General features: G+C 40.2%; 2 protein-coding genes across 15 annotated transcripts in view; both read left to right on the plus strand.

Annotated features, from left to right (window-relative positions):
- dtnbb (dystrobrevin, beta b) overlaps positions 1-17178 on the plus strand; it is a 43743-nt gene extending 26565 nt beyond the window's left edge. For 2 of the 5 annotated variants that reach the window (XM_086273893.1, XM_086273894.1), the window contains exons 11-20: positions 2531-2605; positions 7294-7384; positions 8365-8453; positions 8901-9014; positions 10685-10781; positions 11109-11129; positions 12322-12481; positions 12590-12679; positions 12855-12908; positions 13306-17178. In XM_086273893.1, coding sequence (XP_086130019.1) covers positions 2531-2605; positions 7294-7384; positions 8365-8453; positions 8901-9014; positions 10685-10781; positions 11109-11129; positions 12322-12481; positions 12590-12679; positions 12855-12908; positions 13306-13331 — 817 coding nt within the window. In that variant the 3' untranslated portion in view covers positions 13332-17178. The remainder of the gene's footprint in view (positions 1-2530; positions 2606-7293; positions 7385-8364; positions 8454-8900; positions 9015-10684; positions 10782-11108; positions 11130-12321; positions 12482-12589; positions 12680-12854; positions 12909-13305) is intronic. The other 3 variants (XM_086273895.1, XM_086273896.1, XM_086273897.1) reach the window with 3 other exon arrangements.
- Positions 17179-21816: 4638 nt separating this feature from the next.
- Positions 21817-24490, plus strand: part of dnmt3ab (DNA (cytosine-5-)-methyltransferase 3 alpha b) — a 51918-nt gene continuing 49244 nt past the window's right edge. For 9 of the 10 annotated variants that reach the window (XM_086273784.1, XM_086273781.1, XM_086273786.1 and 6 more), the window contains exons 1-2: positions 21817-21904; positions 23071-23266. In XM_086273784.1, coding sequence (XP_086129910.1) covers positions 23204-23266 — 63 coding nt within the window. In that variant the 5' untranslated portion in view covers positions 21817-21904; positions 23071-23203. The remainder of the gene's footprint in view (positions 21905-23070; positions 23267-24490) is intronic. The other variant, XM_086273782.1, reaches the window with a different exon arrangement.

Below are 24490 nucleotides of genomic sequence, written 5' to 3' on the forward strand. Positions count from 1 at the left end.
ACACCAAGTCTGTGAGTCTGTAGGCTCAAATTCTCTCTTCCAATGTTTAATATTTAGTAACCAATTTTCCACTCTCTATATAATCCCTAGAAATCCATTAACATTTTAAAATGATTTCCTCTGTTTTATGCCTCTTCTTCTTTTTCTTTTTTTTATTCTCCAGGTCAATGAAAATTCCATCAGTGTCATTAAAATGTAGAGAACAGGCATATAATTCACTTCACTGAGAGCGTGATCCATTGGGTTTTTATGGCCGAGGTACTGTCAGCCTCGCGGGAAATAGGAGCACAGCAGGAGAGGATGCTTCACGCTTGCTTATTATTTTTAGCCGACTGAGGACGATTGAAGGCACCCGTCCTTTTCAGAAATAAGGCGAACGAGTGTGCATGAGGTGCCACTAGACTTAATTTTCCCAGTACCCCCTTCAAAGCCAAGTATAAATAGCACGTGGTACATTGTCATTCGCTGCACGCAGGTAACACAAAGCTTAGCGCATTGCAGACTTTGATCTCTTAGTGCCTAAATGTTGTGTCAATTCACTCCTGGTTGACCTCTGAGGCGCCGCCCAAATGTCTGGCCTGTGTGTCCTTAATCAGCGTTCAGGGAGTCAGTGAATCACAGCGTTGCAGACACTGATGTGAACGAGTCGGGATGCCTGTTAGAGTTCATTCTAACATTTAGAGGAGAATGAAATACTGCTTTACATAAGAGGAAGCTTTTTTATGGCACCCTGCTGTGCCAGAGGAGTTTTATTGGTATGTTCAAAAAGGGCTGATGATTATTTATAGAAGGCTAACTGTGAAGAGCTTTGACTTATGTAACTCACTAAAGGTAAGGGGAAGAGTAAGGATATATAATTGCAATTATAGTAGAAACTGTAGAGTTCATTGTGCGCTTGTCTGCTGAGGAGATGATAAAACATTTGTGCTTTTTTTTTGTTTAGAGGTTGCAGAGGAGGTATTTTGAGCAAAAGGCATTTCCCCCTAATTTCCACTGTGTTAGCGAGAGGTGAAGAGAGGAGAGTGAGCGTGTGCGAGAGAGAGAGGGAGAGAGAGGGAGAGAGCAAATCTACGTCGTCACAAAGTCACATGACCGCTGAGTTTCCTTGGAGACAACAGCAGTGTAATAGTGAGATGCTCGCCTGCTCAGTTGAGGGCAGATTAGGCATCTGGCAACAGCAGCAATTGGATGTATTTTGCCAGCCAGACAGGTGCTTTCTCTCCTCACAGAGGTAAGTGTGGCGCCTCGCTTCCTGTCCTCAGACTGGAGCTCACCTTCAGGGTGGATTCTTTTTTTTTTAATGTGATTAAAAAAAAAAGAGGTAAACATTTTTCACATGCGCTGGGATTTTAGCCGGAGTGTTTGTCAGGGAGACTGGAAGGCAGCGCGTGGCCATTTAGTAGTGACACTTTTGCGTTCCTGTTTATCCTAATGCGTGATCCAGAAATTAGCAGTGCTGTGGTTGTGCAAACGGCCCCAGAAACAAATACTCGGACTTGCGTCTCTTACGACCCCATTAGGCAACTCTTGAGGGGCATAAACGTCTGAATGAATTAATAATTGCAGTGTGTCTTCAAAAAGAACACACTGACCCCCTTGAGCACCCACGTTAATGCGAGGAGCATGCATTTAGAAGTACTGCTGCATTTTTTCATATATTTTGTGCTGATTTCTGTTTTTAGTAGCTGAGTAATATACAGAACTGCCTGTGCTGTTGATGTACTTTGTGGGGGGGTAAAGGTGGCTTTTTTGCACAATGTAGATATAAATAGTTTGATTTGGAAAAAAGAAAAAAGGAAAAGCTGATTGGACAAATAATCTTAATAAGACACAGTGCTCTACATTGCATTTTCTTTTATGTGGTAATGAGTGTTTTAAATAAAACTGTTACAACAGAATCAAAGCTGATAACTACACAAAGATACTGCGGATGCGTCTTCAAGGATTTGAAAATCAAATGCTTTCCTCTGCTGTTTTCTGTGTCGGATGTGAAGCTGAGAGGACCTGAGATGTGCAGAGTGATATTTCGGCGCGTTAATGAGACTCTGTGGTCCGGGGGTTTGGACTCCGATGAGTTTGCCACTGATTCAGCCGCCAGATGGACCCCACTGCTTTGTTTACTCTCACAAAAAATTACCTCCTACAATGTCACCTTTACTAGTTTTTCACAGACTTCCAGTTTAATTAGATCTCTTGTCTGCTGCTCTTGCTCTTGCTCATGTTAATGAGGTTTAAGCTAATAGCCCAAAAACATCTAATTCGCTGTTCCCGGAATAGTCAATTATTTTGCAACAATTTTAAGTTAACTGGAGTACAGCATGTTGCTTTTTTTCCTGCAACACACTCAGTGGTTTATAATGATCCTCCTGCTTCCCTCCTCACCCTCCTGGTACAGTTGGATTAAACTGAAGCCAGGATCGCTGATTCATGATTATTAATAAAATGCAAATGCCCTCTCCTCCATTCCCTGGTGACAAGCACCACAGACCTCTGCAGCGCAGCATTAAAGACCTCTAATCTTGTCTTTTAGTCAGCCGAAACCAGCGGCCAACAACATGAACGACACAATGCTCATGTCCTCTGGGGCACCTACTCCAACTAAAAGGTAAGCGACCCTCAGGCCTGGTGTCATTCTGAAGGTATAACATCTTTAAAAGATGACCAGACGTCACTTGCAGTTGCACACTCTGGCTGTCAGTTCTTCTAATCACAGGATTCAGATGGTTTCGGGTTTCCTCCCATCAGTGGAAATAACAGAGGGCAGTCAGTGAATCAAACTACAGATGTTATTTGTTCCTTCACACTTGACACACATTTCTTTTTTTTCTTTTGTTTTTTTTTTTTTTGCATCCGAACAGCATTGCCTTGTGAGTAATTTTAGAGGAAAATTAGTTCCGCTGTCGTGAAGAATATGCGAGCACTCCTACTTAAAGGGCTGATTTGACAAATAGATTATGATAGAACTGGAGCCTTATCATGTAAGCAGATAGCAGGCGAGGGCCCCGTGAAAGCAGCCTAATTGTCCTCTTATTTCTGCCCCTCTCAGTTAAAGGCAACCTCAATTATTATTTACTCACAGTGCTAATGAACCATTGTGGTTATGAATTCAATAATGGAGAGCACTCCGAGGGAGCTGTAATGTATCTGCACTCTCTCTCGCAGGTCTGTGCTGGTTAAATTTTCCTTTTTGTGTTCACAATCTCTTTATCATATCTTTCCAGCAATTTGTGTTTGCAAGACAGGCACGTTAGCAGACACGCTACAGTCCACTGTAGAGAATGAATAGAGGCATGAATATCAAACCTATTTAGCATGCGGCGTTTGATTGAACTCTAAAGAATTTATTTAAGAATTCAGTGTGCAGTTTAATGAAGTCCTGTGGATGCTTTTTTATTTTTTTTAATCCACTTGTGTTTCTCCAGGCTGAGGTATCATACAATACTATGCCAAGGACCCTCGCAGCTGAAGGGCACCTTGTAAAAAAAGGGTCCAATGATGTGCAACTAGATTTAGCCCTAAACTGTGTTTTTAAAGAGACGTGTTAATATAAGCCTGTTTTTCTGTTTTAAAGATCAGTCACTTCACCTGGTAACAAAGTGTAAGTATTTAACCTTGCTGAAAGCAAAGTAGCAATCAATACCGGATTAGTTTTCTTTGCAAGATCAACATTTTGTGCAGTGCAGTCTTGTCTGTGTGGCCCGACGGTATCGAGATTACAGCTTGCATTGAGGGAAGCCGACAAGATAGGGTCACCCGAGGCTGTAAACAATACCTCACATCCAAACCTGTGGAGGTCAGTGGAAGACATTACGTTTTGCAGCATGGGCAGGCAGAAGGCGACACTCTCCTGAGATTTGCTTCATTGTGTGCATTGAAGAAGCCCGATAACCTTTGTCTTGACATTTTGCTCTGTGAGTCATGGCTGTATGGGAAGATGTCATGCACCGAAGATGCTGTTGCCTCGGAGGGGTCCTAACAACCACAAAGCTGCCATTTTTAGGGCAGGAATTGTGCACTGAGCCATTGTGACGCTTCTAAAATAGGTTGTGTTGTGAGTGGCAGTGAGGATATCAGTAGGCAGGTCAAAGTGGGTTCATATTATTGTATTTGATAATTGCGCAGCGCTAGCCTGCCTGCTTTTTTTTTTACTAAGGATGTACGAGTCAAAGATGTTACTGTTGAATAATGGAAAGCTCCTTGTGGCTCTGCTTCAGTTTGAAAGCCTCAAACTGACAAGCAGCACCAGTGCAGTCCTTGTTTGTTGACTCTTTCAGATTTTTTACTGCAGGGAAACAAACAAAAGAAAAAACAGAAACAGAACTATAAGATGTCAGGGAAAAGAAAAAAACTGATGCTCTCTAAAAAAAAAAAATAGTGCGTGTTGTGCTCCTAGCCTCCATCACAGTGTGCTCTCTGATACTGTCTGCTCTGCTGACAGGGCATCTGCTCTCTTCCACATCTCCCTCTCACACAGCAATATCTCAGCATAAGCAAGCAAACCAACAGCCCACAATTTAGAACTTATTAGCCGCATTATAGCAGCAAAAAACAAAATGCTGTCTCAGACTTAAAGGGCATTAACTCAGAGTCAACTCACTATTGACCAAACGTCAGTATGAAAGCACTATTGACAAAGCAGCTGTAGTTATATGTGATTGATGAACTGCTATTGCTTGCTTAACATTGAAGTTGAGAATAATTTTCATGAAGCAGGCTTACCTGGTGTATTTAGTGAGTAAATGAAACGGAACAGATAGAGTTAGGTCCATACACATTTGGATAAAGGCACAATTCTTGTACACCGTCGTTGTATTTTTTTAGTCAAGCATTTAATATTAGACTGAAGTGCAGATTTTCAGCTTTAATTCAAGGGTTTTAAAATGTATACAGAATAATGGGCAGCTTTTTACAGGCTTGAACGTAATCGGACAAACTAACCTGATTTTAAATAAAATCAATGGCTGTCTGAGTTCTCGAACCAGTGGGAATCACCAAATGCTTCATTTCCTCACATGACATGGCCTACCAGGCCTTTGCTGAGTCTCTGTGCATTCAGATTTGTATTTATTAACTAAAAAAACATGTTCTGTTGGGTTGAGATCAGGTGACTTATTTGGTCAGTGAACAATATACCATTTGTTTAACCTGAGAAACTGTTAGGTTGCTTCTGCAGTTTGCTTTGGGCCATTATCTATCTACTATAAAACACTGTCCTATTAGGCTGAATCTGAGCCGTGTACACCCATCACATTCGTACAAGTTCACCTTGGTTTCATCTGTCCAAGGAATTTTTTTTCAGAAGTGTGCAGGCTCTTTTAGACGTTTCCTCGCAAAGTGACCTTCTAGTTCTTGAGTGTAACCAGTGGTTTGCATCTTGTTGTGAGCCCCCTGTAATTATATGTGTGAAGGGTTCTCTTGATTCTAGACTTCGACAATAATACACCTTCATCCCTGAGAGTGTTCTTGACGTAGGGTGTGAAATTTTCTTCTCTCTCTGATAGATTTTGATTTTTGGCTGATGATAGACTCCTTGAGTTGTTGCAGAATCTCTTTGGACCTGATATTGAGATTTCCATCGAAAAGCAGCCAAATGTTCAACACTTGGGATTTAGGCGTTAGATCTTTTATCCACTTAGATCGTTGTAAATAACCAGGAAACAGGCCTCACCTAGCCACAAAACTGCTCGTCATCCAATTGTCCATTTAATTCTGAGTCTCTGAAAATGGCAAACTATGTATAAATGGCTGAATGTCCTAAACAGATGATGCAAAACTTTTGAATTAAAGCTGAATGTCTTTATTTCAATGACATATTTAGTGTTTGGTTAAAATCCAATGTGATGGTGACCTAGGTAAAACTACAAACACTGCGTCATTGTTCAAAAACATATTAACGTCACTCTATCGTACTTATAGTGGTTGGCAAATGACCTAATGTAATGTTTTGCTGTTTTTTATGAAAATGGATGAATTTACTCTAAATCATATATATTGATATTAGTGCTGTAAACACTTGATATCCAAAATCTGTCACTTAAAAGTCATTTAGTCTTTATTTATAGGAGCGTCAAAGAAACCAGAAATCTGAACTCTGAGCCTGCCCACGCTGAGCTGAAATAGGTAAACATGACAGACACAGTGGTGTCTGAGAAATTGTGTTTGAGTAAAAATGCTTACAACTAAAATAAGTATCTGGGAAAGATGCCAGTTTGGAGCGCTTAAAGGTAGTTCATGCATCTCTGTCTGAAACCTGGCTCAGGCCATCAGGTGGTGCCAAGAAACTCCCTGAAGAACAAAACACTGGAGCTGCTTCCAGCCTGAAGATTCAACCCAAACGGCTCCCTGACGTATGTTAATGCCTTACTTTAATTCTACAAGAAACCTCAGACTCTGCCTGTGCTTTGGCCTGAGGACGAGAAGGTAAATTATTTAGAAAGTGCCCCACTTAACGAGACATTTTCAGAGATCTGGCTCAAAACGACTGCTATGACATGTTGGTTGAGTGATTTCTCCTCTAGTGGACCAAGTTTAATCTCCTCCAGTCAGGTGATAGTATCTAAAAATATGTCAAATCGTACAGTGACTATTTAATGATGTAATCAGTGAAATTATGGGAAAAAAACATTGGAAAAAATAGCTGAAATGATCTCAGTACACTAGCAGATTTATGTGTATAGATAAGATTCAAATACAAATGTTAATTAAGAGGCTGATTATCAGTCCTTTTGAGGCCGTGTGGTTGCTGATGCAGCGGGTTTGAAGCCAGATTGGGTTTAATGGTCTTAATCATCACTTACTCTCAGATAGCGCCCAACTCCATATCAGCTGTCCTTCACTCTTCACTGCAGACCGCCTGCCGAGAAAGAACAGCATATGTCCTGTCGTCTGTCCGCACCATATGCCACACCCATGGTCATTTAAAGTCTTGCGCCTTATTTGACATTTCCAGTCAGTGATGAAATGGCCAGAATGGGCATTGGCACAGTCACAAATGCATTTGGCATGCTGCATTCTCTCTTATCCATCACAGTTCATTGTTATGACCAATTACTGTACCTCAGACTGTCTATCAACACTGCAGTCAAAGCCAATTGTCCTTTGTAAGGTCGCCTTAATTATGAAGTTTTGTTTTCATGCAAATTATTTTATATAATCACTTGCGCCATGCAATTTTTTTTTGTTCCTTTCTACTTACATAAGCGCTTTTGACATTTGAGTCACTGTTGCTGTCTATGCTTGTGTGCATGTGTGCACGCGTGCATGATGTGTCTTTCTATCTTTGACTTTGGGCAGTGTCTTGGAGAGTCCCAGCCGGCTAGATGAAGAGCACCGCCTCATTGCTCGATACGCTGCCCGCCTGGCAGCTGAGGCGGGCAACTCCACAGTGAGTATGAGACCCCATGGTGGGCATCAGTCACCCTGCATTTCAGATTTGATGCTTTGAAGTTTTTGTCAGGTTTTCTTCATCAGCACAGGGAACTTGGATTTTGAAACTGAAATGTGAGCTTTTATTTTCCATGACTTGTATTTGTTTTAGAAAGACTTAAGGAATTTTTACTTTTTGGCAGAGCGCTGTAGAGAAATAGGCAGGGCACATGGGGCAGTGAGCAGGGAAATGACTCAAGTTGAAGGTCAGCCAAGCTGGGAGTTGAACATGTTCAGGGCATTAAAATCTCTAAGCAATGGGAAACGTAGCCCTTACGTTGATGACTTTTCTAGAAATACAGTGAAGTAAGGAGCACATGTCATCTGATTAAAAGTTCTAGTCCTTTCTATGCTGGTAACATGTTAACAGCAAAGTGTGGCTCAAATATGCAACAAATACTCCTCAAGCCAGATTCCTTATCACAAATACACCAACTGCTGGGTCTGTTTACTCTGCAGCCAAACAAAATCAGGTTCTCTTAATAAAAACTGCTTTCTGATTTTATGCTCCACTAGTCGTGAGCTGGAAGAGTACAACTCTCTCCTTCTTAACTCTTTCATATTCCATTGCTACCTTTTAGAAATTTAAACATAAACCTCTCCAAGAAATGGAAAAAAATATGTTTTGAAGGCACATTTTGGTGAAGAAAAATGGTAACGAGGGTGACACATACATGCTTCAAAATAAAAAGCGCCCCGCTGGTTTCGCCAGCTGAACTCTTTTGTTGTGAAGCAGCAGCAGTAGATTTCTTTGTCACTGTTTGTTATATATGGAAGGGATAAAGCGACGCTGTGGTTCCTGTTTATGCTGAAACATAATAAGTCTCCAGCGGAGCATCATTACTGCTCGCTGTGGTCAGACGCGATAGCTGTTTGTATTTAACTTTTGTTCTCCCCACCGTGTTTTTAATACTGTTTTATGATAATTTTGTTTTTCAGCAACAATGTCCTCCAACAGATCTCAGTTTCAACTTTGATGCCAATAAGCAGCAGAGGCAGCTGATTGCAGAGCTGGAGAACAAAAACAGGTACAGCTTATCATGCGACCATTGTCATACATGTGTGACAGGTTTTGATTTGATTTTTTGGCTTGTTGGTGGTAAAGCAGTGATGCATGATTTTGTTGCACTCATTTGCTTTCTGTTACAGCCTTTAGTTGAGATGATGATTATATATGTGTGCTAAAAATATTACAACGGTGCACAGCGTGGCTAATCAAGCTGTTCCTTTGAAAGTTTCTCAGCCATCTGTAATATTAAAATGCTGCTTGCATGTGAATGCATTAGCAGTAAACCCATTATTAAATCTTTGTCCTTTGACTCATCTGAGTACAGTATGTAAACAATATGTGCTTTTCCTTTCACATTTTAAATCATTTCAAATGCAAGTTTTGCATTTAAGGTATTTTTAAACATGTGACAACACAGCATGAGTAATAAAGCTCACGTTTCGTCTCTGCTGTCTGCTATATTCAGAGAGATCCTGCAGGAAATCCAGAGGCTGCGTTTGGAGCATGAACAGGCCTCTCAGCCGACACCAGAAAAAGCCCAGCAGAACCCCACACTCCTGACCGAACTACGACTCCTCAGGTATCAACCTGCCGACACGATACATCACATATAACATCATCATTAAGGGGTCAAAAAGATAAAGAAATAAAAACAAACAAAACCTCAGGGCGGTTGTACCTTTTTGGACTGAACTCATTCTTTACGTAAAATTAATGTGTGCCTAATTAGGGAGCATTTGCTTCCACAACAGCATGGACATTTGTCTTGCTGGCAGGACACTGAGACCCTTGGGTTCAGTTGCTGGGAGAGAGTCACCCTGTGAGGACATGTTACAGCACTTTTTACCTTGAACGACTCCTTGATTGTGTCAACTGGCCTAAATAATGCATCAGAGGCAACATTGCAAGTCAACAGTTGTGCCAAAGGCTCAAATCACATCATCTTTTAATGTTTTATAGCTTAACTGTTTAGCTTCTAAATTAATCTTTAGTCATTCATCCATTTGTATCATGGTTTGTTTTTTTTTCAATTTTACTCCCCACGCGGACTCTTTTTGGCATGTTAGTGTTGATAATATTTTCATAATATGGTAATTATTAGGTAATTTCTGTCTTATGTCACGTAACCACATTGTTTCTTACTAGTAAACAGGTTTTCATATATTAATACGCTCTCTTAGTATGTTTGCTTTAGGGCAGACATCATCAAATGGTAAATATTTAACAGCACAGTGTTCTGTGTGGAGCTGTATTTGGACTGAACAGATGTCCTATTGCATTTATACAGCCACAGGATGAAGAACAGATAACTGCTGCTTACAATCTGCAAATGTTTGTACGTTTCTTATAGGACAACTTTAGCCATACAAATGATTGCTACTGTGCTTTAATTTTTTTTTTCAATATACAGTTACATAGTATGGACACCAGGGGGTGATAAAGAGCCAGAAGCTGAATTGAAAAGAGGCCACAAGCAGTCACAGAGTCATGTTTTTATATATAAAAGAATTATTTTAGACCATTTTTGTGCATGTACTTTATGAAAAGCAGCAAATCAAAACTTTATCCTAAAACAGACCTCTGAACAACAAAGAGCTCATGAAGAATAAAAGGGAACACTGGGGCTTAATCATAGCAAGAACAGAAAAACACACTAGAGCCTTGTTATTTGGCATCCAGGAGTCTTTGTTTCCTGAATGCCAAAACGTGAAAGAACACATATTCTGATAGCATAGTGTTAGTGTCAGGGTGAGGGTTAATGGCTGGATTTGACCTTAATGGCTGTAGGTTGACACACTTGGTTTAAGGTGTGACATTGATGTCATTTTTTCAATATCGAGAAAACATATTACCTAATAATGCCGGTTATGGTGCACATACTTGATGCAAATGCCGTGGGACTCTATATATATTAGAGACTGCCTACTGGAGTGGCTCTAATTGATCCGGGGATTATTGGACCTAAAGGCAAGTCTGTCTCCCAGACACAAAAATAATCCCCTCACTTAGCTGCTCTTCAGGAAGTGAATAAGTGTATGAAATAATTTGCTAATAGACTTTGATGAAGTCTCTGAAATAGACTTCATCTGAAATGCTTTCAGTTTCAGATGACACCGCCTTCTTTACAGAATATTTTCCAGGAATCTTTTGTTGTCTGTTTGGAGTTTAAAGCAAAGCACTGGTGTAAGATTATGCCTTACAAATAAAACAGGAATGCATAAATCTTTTGTTTTCCTCCTTCCTCGGCAGACACAGGAAGGATGAGCTGGAGAGGCGCATGTCAGCCTTGCAAGAGAGCAGGCGGGAGTTGATGGTGCAGCTGGAGGGTCTCATGAGGCTGCTAAAGGTAAAACTTTCACCTGCTTGGAGAAGATTTATCTTCAAGTAGGGATATATAATAACCCAGAACAGAACAGATATTAACTGTCCTAAATCTGCTGTTATTCTTTTATATTTCACAGGTTTTATCAATGATATTCTACCTTACATAATTAGGCTTTATTTGATGAATTGAAAATTTCCTTAAGTCTTCAAAACCAAGACAGCAGTAATCTTATGTAAACGTGCCATGTGGTGCATGCAGAAACCCCTTTCTTCTTCTTTTATTGCTTTAATTCTGTTGCTCTCACTCTCCTTGCTCTCTCACTCTCTGCTTACCTTTGCTGGCTGATAGGATGAGGAGCAGAAGCAGGCTGTAAGTTGCCCTTAATTCAGTTTGCAAGGCTCAATACCTGCTCTAGTCACATCACTTAGTCCACTGCTCCCCTCTCCACACAGATGTGATTGAAGGAAGCGTTTATAATAGGTTTTAAGACGACTGTTAAGAAAGATGATAGGATTCCACTACCTAACATGATTACACTGATCTAGTTGTCAAACTTGATTCTGCTCCACCACTTCCTTGTTAGCTTCATGCCAGTGCGGTAGAGGCACAATCTTTAAAATTTGTTTTCTAACCCAGGCGAGTTGAGAGAACTGTGTTTTTCTTGGTCCAAATGTCAGGGACCTGTTCCTTTCATTGGCGCTAACAAACTCACTTCTAATATGACTGCAGTCTGGCTGGCCATCTGCTGCCTGGCACGGAGCCATCAACCCAGGCCTGCAACAGTCCCAGAGACACACACTGATCCTTTCTCTATGAGATATAGCTCCCAACTCAGCACAAGCCCCACATGCACACCTACGCATGGTTCTCATTAACCCTGTGAATGCAGTAAAGGTGTACTATAGACAGACAAGGTAAAGCCAATCAGTATAGTTTTACCACAAGTCTTTCTTTTTTTTGGGGGGGGGGGGGTTGTGGCTTTTAGCCAATATTTTGTTTGTTTGTTTGTTTGTTTGTTCTCCCAGTAAGGATTAAGTTCTTTTGGTCACATCTGTGTCAAGATTTATTTCATTAGAAGTCACCTTTAGAAACAAAAAGGTTTCCTAAAGCTGCAATCTGTGATCCCAATAGAGCATCATCTATTTAAACTGGTTGTTCGAGAATTTGATTAGTTGATGTTAGGCTGATATTTAGGTTTCTTTGTTTTTTTATCTTCTTTCTGTAGAATCACTAAAGGTTAGCAAGCATAGATTCCATGTTTTTCGCTTATTATGCTTCTGGAAGAAGATGACACCGGTCAGCTAGTGTCTTTGTACCTGCCAGGGTCAAACACATAAATATCAGAAATCAGTCCTGATGTAAATGTAGCCAGTCTCTTCTTTAAGCTTATCTGGTTGTATACCTCTCCAATTTCAACTTTGCTACTATTTTTAGAGTGCTCCCTGGAAGTTGTGCTCTACCTTCTTGCATGTGAACTTTCAGCATGTGGTTCCTACGTTTGGAGGTTAGGTAATGTGCTGATGATTACCGTAACTATCATAAATGGTTTTATCCATTGCAGTCACAGTCTGGAGGCTCCCCTCACTCTTCTCCCAGCCACGGTGCGGGCTGCTCAATGCCTATGCCCATACGTTCCACCTCGGCTGGGTCCACCCCAACTCACACACCACAGGACTGCCTGGCAGGTGTGGGAGGGGATGTGCTGGAGGCCTTTGCTCAGGGTTCGTCTGAAACCAGTAAAACAAAGAGGATTTGAAGCAGATTATACTTACGCAAAGTTACACTCCAAGACTGGTCATTTGATGTCTTCTCCGTTCTCTGTTCCTCAGGTGTGCCTAGAAATCTTCGGAATGATCTTTTAGTTGCTGCTGACTCAATCACAAACACCATGTCGTCACTGGTGAAAGAGCTTCACTCAGGTTAGTCTAGACAAAATAGGTTTTTAGCTTTTTTTTCTTCCTCTTCGCCTTCAGTCCTTTTTTCTTATCTTAAAAAAGGCACTTCTGTGTTCTTTCTGCTATATTTTAGCCTTTTGTGCCCAAGTATTTACATAAGGAACTGCTGTCACTAAAATGTAGTTCTTGTTTTTTAAAGTGGACGATGCCGCAGAGGATGAGGAGACCAACATGAGGAATGGTGGAGACAGAGGTAAGTCTGGTAATAGTAATTATAACGATTGGCCAGGATCAAAATATGCAATATTTGGTTTCTTTTCTGTTGCAACATAAAATCAATCAAAATTTGACAGGATAATATAAAATTACTGCAGAAACAGCAGCTTTTGATGACAATGACTGTGTTGTTTCTTCATTTGTTGGATTTGAATGATTGGCTCCGACTAAATATTTGCATGGCACCTATATCAGCCAAGAAAAATATACTTGTTTGGCTCTTCGAACTGGGCTCCTTCTGTCACACTTCATCCAAAAGCAGCGATGCACTGTGGCGTATTGCCACATTCTTTTTTTTCTTTTTAAAAAAAAAAAACAACTAATTCATCTAGACTCTTCGGGCTGTCAACAAGCTCTTCTGTTTGTGTATCCAGGCACAGTGAGATTACAGAAGCACTGAGGGAAAGAGAACACCATCCCATCCTGTAAGGACATACAGTCATTAACTGGGAAGAATCAGCAACAATAACAACAAGAACCCCCCTGGCATTAGCACGTAGAGTAATGCATGCTGTAATCTAACAGGATTTCACTATGTGAAAAAAAAAAGTTTCTTCGCACCTTGCTGGTAGCAAGATGTGTATAATTAGCAAGTATGTATGTTGTCCTGTAAACAAAAACTGCTGTAATTACCCAATGATTTCCCTCATGACTGCTAAGGAATGGCTTGCTGTGCTTTCTCTCCCAACTGTTCCACCGCAGCAGATCATCTGTATATAAGATACTGTACACACATGACCTTGGGAATGCCCCGACATGAAGGCGACCTGCTGTCACCACATGTTCCCTGTCATTGGTTTTTGTATGATTAGCACTAGCATTTCTTTTTTTCTGTTTTGATATTTTTTGCATGACGTTGCACTCGTGTCTTGATAAAGGTACTGTACCACACTATGCCAGCTCTTTGTGGGTTTATGATGACAGCTGGAGTGTCAGAAGTGTCCTGCCTCAGAATTCATGCTGAGTGTGTTTACCTGCACATCTGTATTCTGCCACTCTAGTCTCCAATAGCAAAGACGCTCTATGCTCTGGTCACAGCCTGGAGAAAAGCTTCATATTAAGGAATATTTCATTTCCTTTCTCGTAGTGCTATGAAAGGATTAAGCTGGGACAAAATTAGATTAATCTAGTATAAAAGCCGGAGGAGGGTTAGCTGGTCTGTCAGAAGGTCTAGAAACCAGTCAACGAGCCCCTGGTTGTTAATTGAAACTAGTTGCACATAAGGTGATGCATCAAAAACCTTTATCTGGCTACCTGTAGTTTGCAATGGAGATGGTAATTTGTCTGCAAGCAACAGTGATGCTGTGAAAAGTGTGAGAAAAAAAAAAATCAAAGTTTCCTTATCGTCTGCAACTAACACATTTCAAAAGGCACAACTTTTACTTTGACGGCATAAGTTCTCCATTTCTGGTTTCTGTTTTACTATAAACAGTTTCGCTACAGCTTGGTGAGTAGTTTGCAAATGTTTGCAGACAAGTCTTTCATGCAAACTGCTGGTGACCATGGCAACCTTTCAGCGACCACGGTGATTGCAAGGATTGCTATTGTCCTGCATTTACCTTCCAGACCAGAGTACACATCTGACACTGATTTTGATTTTCTCCTTTTGGCAAGAAAGCAAGCAGGTGTAGTTTCCACAAGGCTGAATTTTTCCTTTAATCGTTTAAAAAAATCTTGGAATGAATAAGGAATAGCATGGAACTTTTACCACTGTTGTTTCCAGAATATCAGGAGCATGTAAACACACTCGATGAGTCTATACTATTCTGCTGCTAATGTGCTCTCAGTGAGCAAACCCTTGCAAATAAAGAGGGCTGTGCGCTTACAAACCGAGGGGCTGCTCTATACACAATAATGAGCCAAGCCTTGTTTCCTCCCAGTGAAAACTGAACCACCTGAAGGGCATTGTACTGCTCAGCACAGCATGGTGCCTCCTTGCAAATGACACTGACTAGCTGGTAGCCTCAGTATTTATTGTTTAAAGCAGTGTTTCCCAGCCACTGTGCCACGGCACATAGGTGTGCTGTAAGAAATTATCAGGTGTGCCGTTATCTGTTTCCACCTGATTAGTACTCAGCGACTGGCAGAACTACTGTATTACATTCTGTTCCACTAGAGGGCAGTATAACTGGCTGCTCTAATTAAATGGGTTGCCCTAGCATGAGTAGTGGTCAGAAGAAAGCAAAAAAGGTATACTGGGGACAAACCAAACCAATTCCGCTATGGCCGGTGCCGGGGAAAATGATCAATATGCTTTTTGTGACATTTTTGTTTGGTGGTGTGTCGTGTGATTTTTCTAATGGGGAATATGTGCCGTGGCTCCAAAGGGTTGGGAAACACTGGTTTAAAGTATAGAGAAGCACCTCAGGATGTTAAATAGTAATGAATTAGGCACTGACTTTTAGTTTTGAGTTATAAAATTTGAGGATTTAAGGTTTTAGTGAGCAAGTAGATAATGTTTTAATAGCTTTATTTTGTTATTTCGAGAATATTGACAATGTGTATGTGCAATGAAGGTAGGTGCTCAGGGACTGCAGAGGTAATTTAGGTGAAATGTGATGGTAACATGAAGAAATCTTTTGCCACAAACTAAGATCAATGTTAATTGAAGATGGAGGATTTAACTGCAGAATAGTGCAGTTGTGGTCACTGGCTTTGTTGAAGTTTCCCAAAATAGTTTCACATTCTACCAAGTCAAGTTTGTTTTATTTATTGGATTCGAAGAAAAGGAGATTTCAGTGAAGCATGTTGTTGAATATAGTTTGTCTGTGTGTGAATTTGTACTTTTTGTGGAAAAGCAGAGTGATTCGCCTGTTAAGGAGGCAGCTGTTAACATGAAAGGAAGTTTATCCTACGTCACTAGTAGAGTGAGTCTCAGTTAATTTTACATTTTTGTCTAGCTCACTGTTTTGTCCTTCAGAGTAGCCTTTCATCTCATATGAAAACAGGCAACGTCGGGTTTTTAAGTAAATGCTTGATTGGTAAACGTTGGTGAGCAGTTTAAGAGGGATGTGTTCAGTCCCAGAAAGAAGCGCAGGGTAAAGTCTGCCTCAGTTAAACTACAAAAAGTGTGATCTATTTATTTACATTTTTTTTTCTGCTTTGAGATTTGTAAATTAAGCCTGTGCTATAAGCTAAGTATAGGGTTTGAACAACCTGTTACACTGTGTCAAGAAAAACAACAAAAAGACACTCCTCTGTTATTGTTGTTCTTAATGTGACGTTTTTCATTAAGTTCTCTTTTCTGCTCTGCGTTATCATTACTGTTATTATGGTTTACAATATTAGTGGAGTATCGTTATTGTAATGATTTTGTTGGAATAAGGATTCACTTGTATAATTGCCCAAATATAATATATAGCAGGTGCCGTAAAGTACAATTCTGGGACCCCTGCTGTCAAAAAGTTCGTCCGGCGTCAAAGGTCCCAAAATTACAAAACTGCACAGGTAAAAATTTAGCAAGTTCCTGTCTTCCCCGTCATTTCAACCATGCATTCCGGTGCAAAATTGAGCTTTCCGTTTGTTCTTTCAGTCCGTGCCTGTAGCTGTTCTGTAGAGTGCTGTACAAAGTAACCATTCAGCAAATACTGTCAGCCTTTATGTCTGTTTTAGCTTTTGATTTTATTTATTTATTATGTTCTGGGGGAAACTTACTCATGCTCAGCCTTTACATTTGTGCCAAACTGTTTGCAGACATTGTGTGTCAAATTCCAGGTATATATCAAAGTATATCTGCATTAGTACGTTGTTGTTCATAGTTTATTCACAGAATGCCTGAAGATGTTCGTATTTAATGATTTCATCTGCTGGGGAAAAAAAAATCCCCAAACAAAAACAAACTCATATTAAATATTTCAGAAAAAAAGATCATTTAAAAAACCACACACACATTCCAGATCTACTGATAGAGAGTCACTGATGTCATTTTAACCAACGCAGAGGCAATACTGTATGTACATACCCTGTCAGACCAAACTCGGGGTAATACAATTATAACATAGCTGGTCACACAGAGGTGCATACATCGTGATCCTTTTAATGTTTGCAGAGAGACAATGTGTAACGAGGACAACCTCGGCGACAACGCTCCCCTGATGTTATTTATCTATGTATGTGTTCTGTATGGTTATGCTTCTGGTACCCATTGTTTCTCATGTTGATTTTACAAAACAGAGTTTTATGTCACAAAGCCACTGTCTTTTGTAAATAAATCAAATGTGAGATATATTAAAAAGATTTAAAATATGGCTGCGGCTGGTCACGTTTTTTTATTTATCATCACTCGATGCATACATCAGCTATCATTGGTGGCAAGTAACATGTACTCACTGGCAAATGCTCATTAACATGCATCTCTAATGAGCCAAGCACACGGCAGCAACTTAATGCATTTATGCATGTAGACATAGTCAAGATGACGTGCTGAAGTTCAAACTGAAGCGATTTAGGTGACTTGGTTGTTGTTGCCAGGCTGGTTTGAGTGTTTCAGAAACTGCTGGCCTGTCGTCTTTTTCTCACACAACCATCTCTAGGGTTTACAGAGAATGGTCAGGAAAAGAGAAAATATCCAGTGAGTGGCAGTTTTCTGGGAGAAAATGCCTTGTTGATGCCAGAGGTCAGAGGAGAATGGTCAGACTGCTTTGAGGTGACAGTAAAGCAACAGTAGCTCAACTAACCACTCGTTGCAAATGAGGTATGCAGAAATTTGCATACAGCATGTCTTACCTAGAAGCAGATGGGTTACAGCAGCAGAAAACCACACTGGGTGCCACTCATGTCAGCTAAGAACAGGAAACTGAGGCTACAATTCACACATAATGGAAGCATCATTCATAGCAACTCTCATCACTATTAATTTATAGTGAATGTTCTTACAAAAATCTCATTCACTAATTTTAGTTAGTGTTTCATTGCTGAATTGTACATAGCAGTATTATTATTTTTAATTAGACTACGTTCTCCAGCATTAATTATACCAATTAAAAGAATAGGGGCAGTAAAAGTCTTAGGTTTCATTGTAACATAGAAACATTAAGATAACTGCCTTTGAATCCTGAAATATACTTGCAAGTTTGTTGCAGTGCAAATGTTGAGTTGGGTTTCTTTGATCACTTTTTTTGTCTAGTTTGATGTTCACACTTGTAAATGAGGTCATTCTTACACATTTAAAGTATTACTTCCTTTATTTCAATGCATTAGTGGTGAAGACACATGCTGTTATGCTATTTTAACATGTATTTCACTTAATACAGGAAGTATAGAGTTCAAGGAAATAGATAAACTTTGCAAGTAATGTTGGTCACATCCCTTTTATTTAATATGCACTTCATTCATGTAGAGTAGATTTAAAAAAAAAATGTTTACTCCAATGTGTATTTAAGGACAAATCATCACTTGCTGTCTTATGAGTGTTTCATCCTTTGTTAATATAGGTAAGTCTACAGTGTAATATCCATCCATATTTTACTTGTTTAACAGGCTATTTTCTTTACATCTCAGTTTCTGCTTGTTTCGCCAACCTTACACAAGTATTTCCAAGTTGCAGACACAAGAAAGTGTGAGTACCCTTGATTTTAATCTTTTGTGTACGACCACCTTTTCAGCATCTTCTTTTAAACAAGAAGCAGAGAAACAGAATAACCAAGCAAAAACTGAAGCCCACCAAACTCTATATCAAAAAGAGTGTGGCCTTTTTCCCAATACTTCAGGCGTAGATCATATCAAAAGCTATGAAGCTGACATGAGGTCAGGATACTGTGACCTCTCAGTATCCTCCTCTTGGGGTTTCCACGAATAGACAAAGGGTGTCCACTAGCCAGCAACACGCTGCTTATGTCTGTAGGTCATGTGCCATCGTCTTGCTGCTGCTATCCTCAGATGAACCACTCAGTCCCAATGACACTATGAGAAAGAGGAGCCATTGCTACTTCCATATCAGTGAACCACATCTGCCAACTACGAACACATGTCCTCTCTTCCTCATTGCCCATGAAAAGCCTTCAAGCTGCCCCAAAGGGATTTGTTCGGTGAACATTTAGCCTTCCCGGAATCTGGCATTGGGCGACTGCGTCTAGTGGCATGTACGGGTATAGATGGTTGTTTGCAATAGTGAGTAATAAAATGAAAATGATAAAACCACAGACATGGTGCAAGATGAAGAATTCTATATGGACTATAGTCCCAAACATTTTGATATACTGCATGCATTTTTGCACGTTTAATTTAAGATACATTTGAAATAAAGTGAATCTTAGACCTTTGCACTGTTTTTTTTAAACTCATACCTTTGTCCAGCTTCTTTTTTATTGTGTTGTTTTGCCATCTTAATAAATCCTACTAATGTGACTCTTTACTGCGATATAAAGGATACTAACTGTTCCCAGGGGGCAAATTAAACAAGGACTTAGAAGTTACTGAGTAAAACCGAGCAAAGATCTCAGATACTAAATGTTAATACCTTTAATATTGTGTATTGCCTTCAGCTGAGCCTTAAAAGCTCATCATGAATTATCCTACTCTTACATCTCTAAACTTGTTTTTATTTCCTTTTGTTTGATGTTCTGTTCTTGTAATTTGCATTTAAAAGCCTTATTATTATTATGTATTAATGCATAATGTAAATGACTTTAAATTGTCTTTGTGTAAGTAAACTTTCTTTTACAGGAAACGTACCAAAGTTTTTTCAAAGAAATTACTTTTGATTTGTCACAGCCTCCACTCCAGCGCTTACAGGCATCACAGTGAAACTTTGAACATTTTATTAGTCCCAACTGCGTTTCGCCAGTTGAACTGTCTGCTTCTCTAAAACTGTTGATTTGACCGAGAAAGGATTGAAGGCTACTGTTGTCCTCCCATCCCTTATTAGATACCAGAGACAAAGCATCGCAGGTACCAATTAGCGTACAGAATAAGAAATCTAGGATAAAAAAAAGAATGAAAAAGGAATCATAAATGTCTAAATCTAACAAAGGCACATTTACGAGTAATTTGAAGGGTCTGAACAGGGATGAACAGACTGTACAGGGAATGTTACAATCCATAAATATGTAAAAAAAAAAAAAAAAAAAGTGGGGCATTAAAAGAAAAAGTCTACACCAGCGTCAAGAAGTAAAACACACATTGCAGTTTAATTAAAATAGGCATAGATGACACAAGTGTTACTTCACCAGACCCCAAAGCTGGCTTCAGGCATCAGCTAATTACATGGCTGCTTGGGGCCCCACAGCCACCAGGGGGCCCATAAAAGAAACAAAATAAAAACTAGGAAGTCTCTCCAGGTTCCTGTGTGTGTGTGTTTTGTCATTATTTTCTATTACACATGTATTACTTGTATTACACACTACATTTGAACAAGTTCAAGCCTTTGTGTGTTTCAGTGCCAATACTAAAAATGCAACAATCATTTTCAAACAGGAAACTTCTTGCATGCTTGGTTGTTTCATTTTTCTCAACTTAGTATTTGTGTATTTTGATACATTTAAGAACTTATCTTGCATATTTTGTCAGTGTGTCACTTTTACGTGCACGGCATTTCAACAGCTGCTGGTGATAGCTTTAAATGATCAGGTTCATCAGGTTTTTGACATGTGAGATTTGGACAATCTTTTGAATATGCAATGAGCAGAAAAGGAGATGGGGACTACACACACATAAAGGACAAAACAGCTCAGGACTGGTTATGACTGCAAGTGCATATTGTCATTTGGCACAGGCACGCAGAGACTCTCTAAGGGGCAGTGGTAAAAATGTGGTTTGGTTTACTGCTTATTTTTACCCTAAGGTCACATCACTGGGGCCAACCAGAGCAGCACTTAGGGGACATCTGGACCATTAAAATGTCTCTGGTGTAAAATCAGTTTAGAAACTAAGCATAGTATTGTTCCAATTGTGCAATAATGCATAGACCTGTAAATAAAGTTATAGAGGCATCCCTGCAGCCTTGTGGTCTTCAGTGCACACAGTGTGGTAGCATGAGTCCCAGCCTGAATTATCTTTGTTATACAGGATTCCCCTTTACCTGTCTCATGTTAGAGTATAAGGTAAAGGCCAGAGTTACTAAAGACTTGCATTTCCAATTGAGCTTTTTTTTTTAAATTTTACTTTGAGTGTTTGTTTTCAATTCAATTCAGCTTAGTTTCATTTATTTTCACAGTCATGCACACATTACAATGTACACAAATCTCAATAGACGCATTCCCCAAATATTCGTTTAGTTAATTATAATAGCTTTGGTAAATACTCAAGAATAAACATATGAAGGCATCCCAAATGTTCGGGGGATACACATGGAGTAGGGCTGGGTTTCAATTATCGATTTTCTTATTAACACAAAGACGTAAACACAAAGCGCAGACTCGACACCTCATAGATTTTGATGGTGCAGGTTTTGTCGCTCTCCGACCAAAATGCACTGAACCAGCAGTAAAAGAAGATCAAACTACGCTTTAAATTTGATAAATATGGTCATTAATTACTCTTATTTTTGCTGTTTTGCTTCCATCAGGATAAAATCACACTTCCTGCACAGCTCTCTCTCTCTGTCAGTGTAGTTCAAGAATAGTTTCCCATCTTAAATCTCAGTTTTCTGCATAATTTTCTTGCTTATTGCTTATTTCTGCTGTTTAATACCGAAGAAATTACTTTTAAGCTGTTTATCTGACGCAAAATTTCAATCGAAATCCAATCGAATCGGGACCTTGTGAATCGGAATCTAATCGATTATATAAATCAGTGACGATACCAGCCCTATTATCGTGCAAAAATGTAGATATTTGCAAATGTGTTGAGTCCACGATATATGACTGTTTCTAGGACCCAGAGAAAAGCAGGCACACTTCAGGCCCCTGCAGTCAGAGCGGCGCATCTGGAAGAGAGCTGGCCGGCTGGGGAGGTGGAGGACGGGGAGAGAAGAGGAAGGAGGCTCCGGGAGCAAGCGAGACAAAAAGGGTCAGGCCTGGGACTTGGGAAAACCGGGTAATGACACACAGTGACTCACGCATGTAAATTTGTTTAACCCGCCACGAGCAACCACGCAGGAAGGGTAACCTTTATGTGAACAAAAAACGTGAACGACCGGAAGGCGCTCGATGGAAATGGGGAAATAGCGATTTAGGGTTCGCTTTTTGCAGATGTGCTGATTGGACGTCGAGATGTGAACTTGACCGGTTTTGGAGCACGGAACCAGCATCGCGGCTTCTCAAAGCTGTGGCCTCATTAAAGGAAATAACGGGGGGGTTATCCTTCAGTGTCCGTGGCCTGTAAAAGATCCACAATCCCCTGGGTCATATTGCAGACTTCCCCTGCTGTAAAAAGACGTCTAAAACTTTGCAATTTTTAACGCATAGCCGGTTGAATAATATATGCACACCAGTCGATCGTAGTATGGTGTAAGCGTGTGGCCTGATTGCAGGCTGATGGCATGGAAATGCGGTGACACTGAACGCCTGTGTGGCCTTATAATAAATTATTTTTTAACACGTTCTGGTTGTTGCCTACATTTATTTTCCACGAGCGTGGACGTAAATCCGGCAGTGTGTTTTACATACAGCATGTTTTAAATAAATCACAACCGAGTGTCATCAGTCTCATTTTAGCCCTTAGATTCAACACATCCTGTACGAATATAGGTTGTTGTTTTTTTTTTTGTTGTTGTTGTAAATTTCCACGAGTGCAAAACAGTGTAACTGTGGCTTCGCTTTGCGCGTTAGGCAGACCGCTCGAGTAACTTTAACCCAGACTCTCACGATGGAAATGAAATATTAATGAATTTTGAAAAATGTCCCCACAAAAATACAAGTATTTTTGCGCTTAGTTTGGAGCATCGCGCTCTTTATTTTCAGGCTGCACGATGCACCCAGTTCATGTCGTCTACTGCACAACACACATTCATGTGGTGTAAAGGGGCCTGTAGGATATAGTGGCCATACAGTATCTATAGAAGCCTGTGAGGGTCCTATAGCTACATGACGTGTACTCAGCAAAGAGAAAGCTGATGCTCAGGGTAAAACAACTTCATTTTAGAGAAGATACATAAAATATGTCACTGGATTATCTAGTCTGCATGAAACTAAAGAATCAACACATTAAAGACAAACTTGCTGAACATATCTTACCATTGCTTTTCTTCTTTTAACTTCCAGGAGAGCAGGAAGAAGAGGGGATCATCCGTCATTGCTTTATTTTCTTTTAAACTTTTCAACTTCCTTTTAACGTGAAAGTCCATATCTACACTACCCATCATCAGACATTACCCATAAGCTCATAAGACTCTCAATGATGCCGTCCAACACTCTCACCAACACCACCACCACTGCTGATTCACCTGGAAATCCAATGGTAAGAAACACGTGCGTGACAACAACAAAAAATGCGTCACTTGACACGTTGCGGAACTTAACTCATGATCTGGTGATTTTAAAAAGATGTCGGGAGGGTTTCTGAATCACTTGACTTGAGCTCAAGATTGAATTGGATTTGCTCGTCCATCACTGAAAAGTGCTTCTTTTAATGTCTTCGGAAGCACTGATTTAAAAAGACATTATTCACCCCTGAGCTCGTCCTGCAGTGATATAGCATGCACTGCCTGTTTGTATTTTCATATGATCTTGGCACGGAGTATGTGTACATGAATTGTATTTTTTATGACCGTGCTGTTACACAGATAAAGCCTTAAAAATGAAAGGAAGTGGATTGGATTGATTTCTATAGTCACTTCAGGCCAAAACCAATTCAAATCTTCCTCAATTTTACGATTCCCGTTAATCATTAACCCACACTCACTAATCTGTGCAGTCCAAAGAATTGCTAGAGCAGACCTCATTGCAATGAATTCCTCTATTCAGTGAAGAAATGGGCAAATTTTTACAGTAGAATCCAACAGCACGTGACATGCCTTGTCACCTTTCATGATGCAGACGCACTTGTAATTTCAGTCTCTGTGTAACTGCAGCATCACCTGTGTGGCAGCAATAGCAGCGGCACCGAAGAGGCTGTTGGGAGGTGCAGCTGTATTCTGTGACATTTACTGGTATAATGGTGGTTGGTGACGTGGGCGTTGGCTGGTGTAGGTTGAGATGGAGCTGGAATGGCTCGACAGCTCTTTTGCTGGGGGGATCTGTCCTCTTCTTCTGTGTTCCCATTACACAGTACTGCCCTTAGTCTTGTTGCCTGGCAACAGACATTGCCTTAAATAACTGGCTACCCAGACGGAAATAATGCAGAGATATTGACAATGTAGTAGGGTTCACTCCAGGCAAGAACAAATTATATTCCAGGCTTTTTTTGTTGTTTTTCTCAGAAAATATTAGGGCGAAGCTGAATGTGAAAATGGCGTGTTGTCCTCAGTCGGAGGACCTCAGCCTGAGCTCTCTAACAGAGAACTGGAGGAGCGGTGTGCTGTGCTGTGCTGTCCTTGCAGAGATAGCCAGGCACCACTGAATTGTGTCATCCATGTAAGTGGTTCCCAAATGAGCCTGCACACCAGGCTGCACTCAAAACGTGCTATTATCTATGCAAATTCTGCCGCCCTGGTAGGGAAAAACCGACGCACCAGGCACTCTA

Source organism: Aulonocara sp. 'chitande type north' Nkhata Bay, linkage group LG19 (genome assembly GCF_057382095.1).
Source record: "Aulonocara sp. 'chitande type north' Nkhata Bay isolate Kocher_YH1m ecotype deep benthic linkage group LG19, A_spYH_male_GT1.1, whole genome shotgun sequence".
NCBI classification, from domain to species: Eukaryota; Metazoa; Chordata; class Actinopteri; order Cichliformes; family Cichlidae; genus Aulonocara; species Aulonocara sp. 'chitande type north' Nkhata Bay.